We start from the raw sequence: 2555 nt of genomic DNA on the forward strand, positions 1-2555 counted from the left end.
TGCTCAGCAGAGGCCTGAGCCGACAACGACATCACAGCCAACCTATGACATTTTTGCCAAAAATACCGAACAAGAATGCCACGTGGGCAGCCCGCACCAGCAATGGCCTTCCCTGCAGGCAGCACCTAGCCCGCCTTCCTGCCAGCCTGGTGGGTGGCTGGCACCGGCTCCATGGCTCCCTCCCCCACGCCGGCCGGCATCTGTCAAAGGGTCGTCACTGCGCACACCAGGGATAGTTCCCTCTGAACAGGGCCCGAGCAAGAGGCAGCCCAGGGCAGTCCGGGGACGGCCTTACTGGTGGTGTCCATCTTCCGGAGCAGCCCCCGGCCCTTGGCGTGGAAGGGCACCCCCGCGCTCCTCTTCAGCTGCTGGGCGGGCTCCGTGGCTGCGAGGGGAAGGGTGCATGTCAGCGGGCCCCACAGGGAGTGCCCCCCCCCTGCTGGGAACTGTGCCCCCACCACCTGCCGCAGCGCGCCCACACGCGGGGGTCCACACGCGGACAGTGGCGCCGCGGGGTGTGCTCGCCTGGGGCACTGTCCGCCTGAACCAAGGGTCACGGCAGCTGCCGGGCTTATTTGGCTTCTCTGGGGCAGGGCACGTGTATGTGTTACTGACACGTTAAGCGCCAAGCCTGCTGTCTTCCTTCCCGTTTAGCCCGCGACACCCGATTTCACCGATATGCTGGCTGCGCCGGCGACTGACGTGGCGCTTAGCTTGTTACTATCCATCCCACAGCCACTCAAAACCCCTGAGGTCCATGTTTTGCTCTTTGGCTGAAGGAATGGAGCTCCTGCTTCCCGGCTGGGACCTGCCACACACACGCCCTCAGCCGTGAGCTGGGGAACGTCTTTCCAGCCAAACCCAGGTCTGCCTCTGAGAACGAGAACGAGAATGAGGCGGAGTCACGGGAGCGAGGCCGCCTGTCTTGTCGCCCGTGGGGCTCGGGACAAATTTCATTTTTGCAACTAAGAGTACAGATACTTAAACCTGAAATCCTGAAGTTTCTAAAACAGATTCTAGAACATAGTTCAGTGTAGCAAATGCAGGACTTTACGCAGGACTCCGAAAAGACCGTTTAGAGCATGAAATCCAAAAGGAAGCTGAGAATAAAGCCACAGACAGACCAGCGGCCCGCGGGCGGCACTCACATTTCTGCAGGAGCTCGGCACGCAGCGTGGCGCTCTTCGGTTTCCTCTTGAGCTGGAAGTGCTTCACCGGGGGGGTGAGGGGGCCGGCGAGGGTCGTCAGGGCGCTTTTATTCAAGTACCGGCACTCGAGGGGCAGCATGGCGGACGCCTCGCACTCGGTCACTGTCCGTCCGGAAGCAGCACAGTGAGGAGGGGTCCCTACCCGCCTCCTGGAGTCCTGAGCAGGTCCCCGCCAGGCCAGCGCGGGGCCTCAGCGCGGCCACCTGGCTCCGAGGCCTGTCTGTCCCCGAGTCAGTGCGCAGGGGCTGGGAGCCACCGCGTCAGGCCGTGGCCCACGGAGCAGACACGGCTCCCTCATTAAGGGACCGCCAGCTCTCAATCTCCAAACGCAGAGCGACGGAGCGGCTCTCCTTCACGTGTCCTTTCAGACACTCATTTCTAACAGTTCCTGGCTCATGTTCTGAACTGAACTGCTGATGCTTCCACACCACTTCTGCGCATCTGTCTGCTCCGTGCCAGGCACTGTTCTAGGCCCTGGCGACACCCCCTGAGCAGGCAGTGCACGCGCCTCATGGGCCGTGGGGGGGCGGGGGGGGCGTGTGAACAGGAAGAGAGTAAGTTTCAGAACAAGCAAGTGCGGGCGGGGGGGGAAGGGTTATAGGCTCGTCTCATGGTCCTTAGGACCGAGGCAGCCTGAGGGCGGTGCGTGCACACAGCGCTCCCCTGCGCAGGACACGGCCCAGGAAGCCCTCAGAGACAGATGCGTTTTTAAAAAGACATTTCCTCTCGGGAAGCCTGCTGCCCTCCTCCCAGCACAAACCACACAGGCAACATACCCTTCTCTCGCAGTTCTCCCAGAATATCCTGCACGTTGGGGTTCTGCTCTTCAAGATCCAGGTTGAGCGAGCCCGTGTCGGGAAAGGACTTGAGAATGTCGGCGACCATGAGCACCCAGGGGTCCGAGTCCAGGGCGGCCAGCTGGATGATCTCCGCCAGGGCGCCTTTCATCTGCGGAGGAGAGGGCGTCCTTAGTGCCCCCGCCCTCCGGGGAGCCCGCCCGCTGCCCTGCGCAGTGCGGGCAGAAGGAGCAGAGCACCAGGTGCGGCCACCATCCTTTGTTTCTAAACACAGAGGGGCCCCTTCAAACTCCCTGTAGCTTCTGGGGGCCCCAGGCAGCGTCCAGCCTCTCCAGCACCTGCCCCCTTCCTCCTGCCCCCCAGCCTCCACCAGGCTGCAGTGCTCTCAGGTCTAGTGCTCCCACCAGCTGGTGGCCGCTCTCCTGCGGGCAGCCCCAGCGCCCCAGCCTCCCACAGCAGCACCGGGCCCCTGGAAGCTGACGGCCTCTGCAAGGAGCTCGCACGTGTGCCTGCGGCCTGTGAGTGCGTGTGGCTGAGATCACACCAGGCG

The 2555-nt window shown here is 63.1% G+C and overlaps 1 protein-coding gene across 1 annotated transcript in view; it reads right to left on the reverse strand.

The window, feature by feature from the left end:
• The window catches only part of NELFA (negative elongation factor complex member A), a 7289-nt gene that overhangs the window by 3267 nt on the left and 1467 nt on the right, over positions 1-2555 (reverse strand). The window contains 3 exon segments of the mRNA XM_006779527.2: positions 270-385; positions 1149-1310; positions 1985-2156. Coding sequence (XP_006779590.1) covers positions 270-385; positions 1149-1310; positions 1985-2156 — 450 coding nt within the window.

Source organism: Myotis davidii, unplaced genomic scaffold (genome assembly GCF_000327345.1).
Source record: "Myotis davidii unplaced genomic scaffold, ASM32734v1 scaffold693, whole genome shotgun sequence".
Lineage (NCBI taxonomy): Eukaryota > Metazoa > Chordata > Mammalia > Chiroptera > Vespertilionidae > Myotis > Myotis davidii.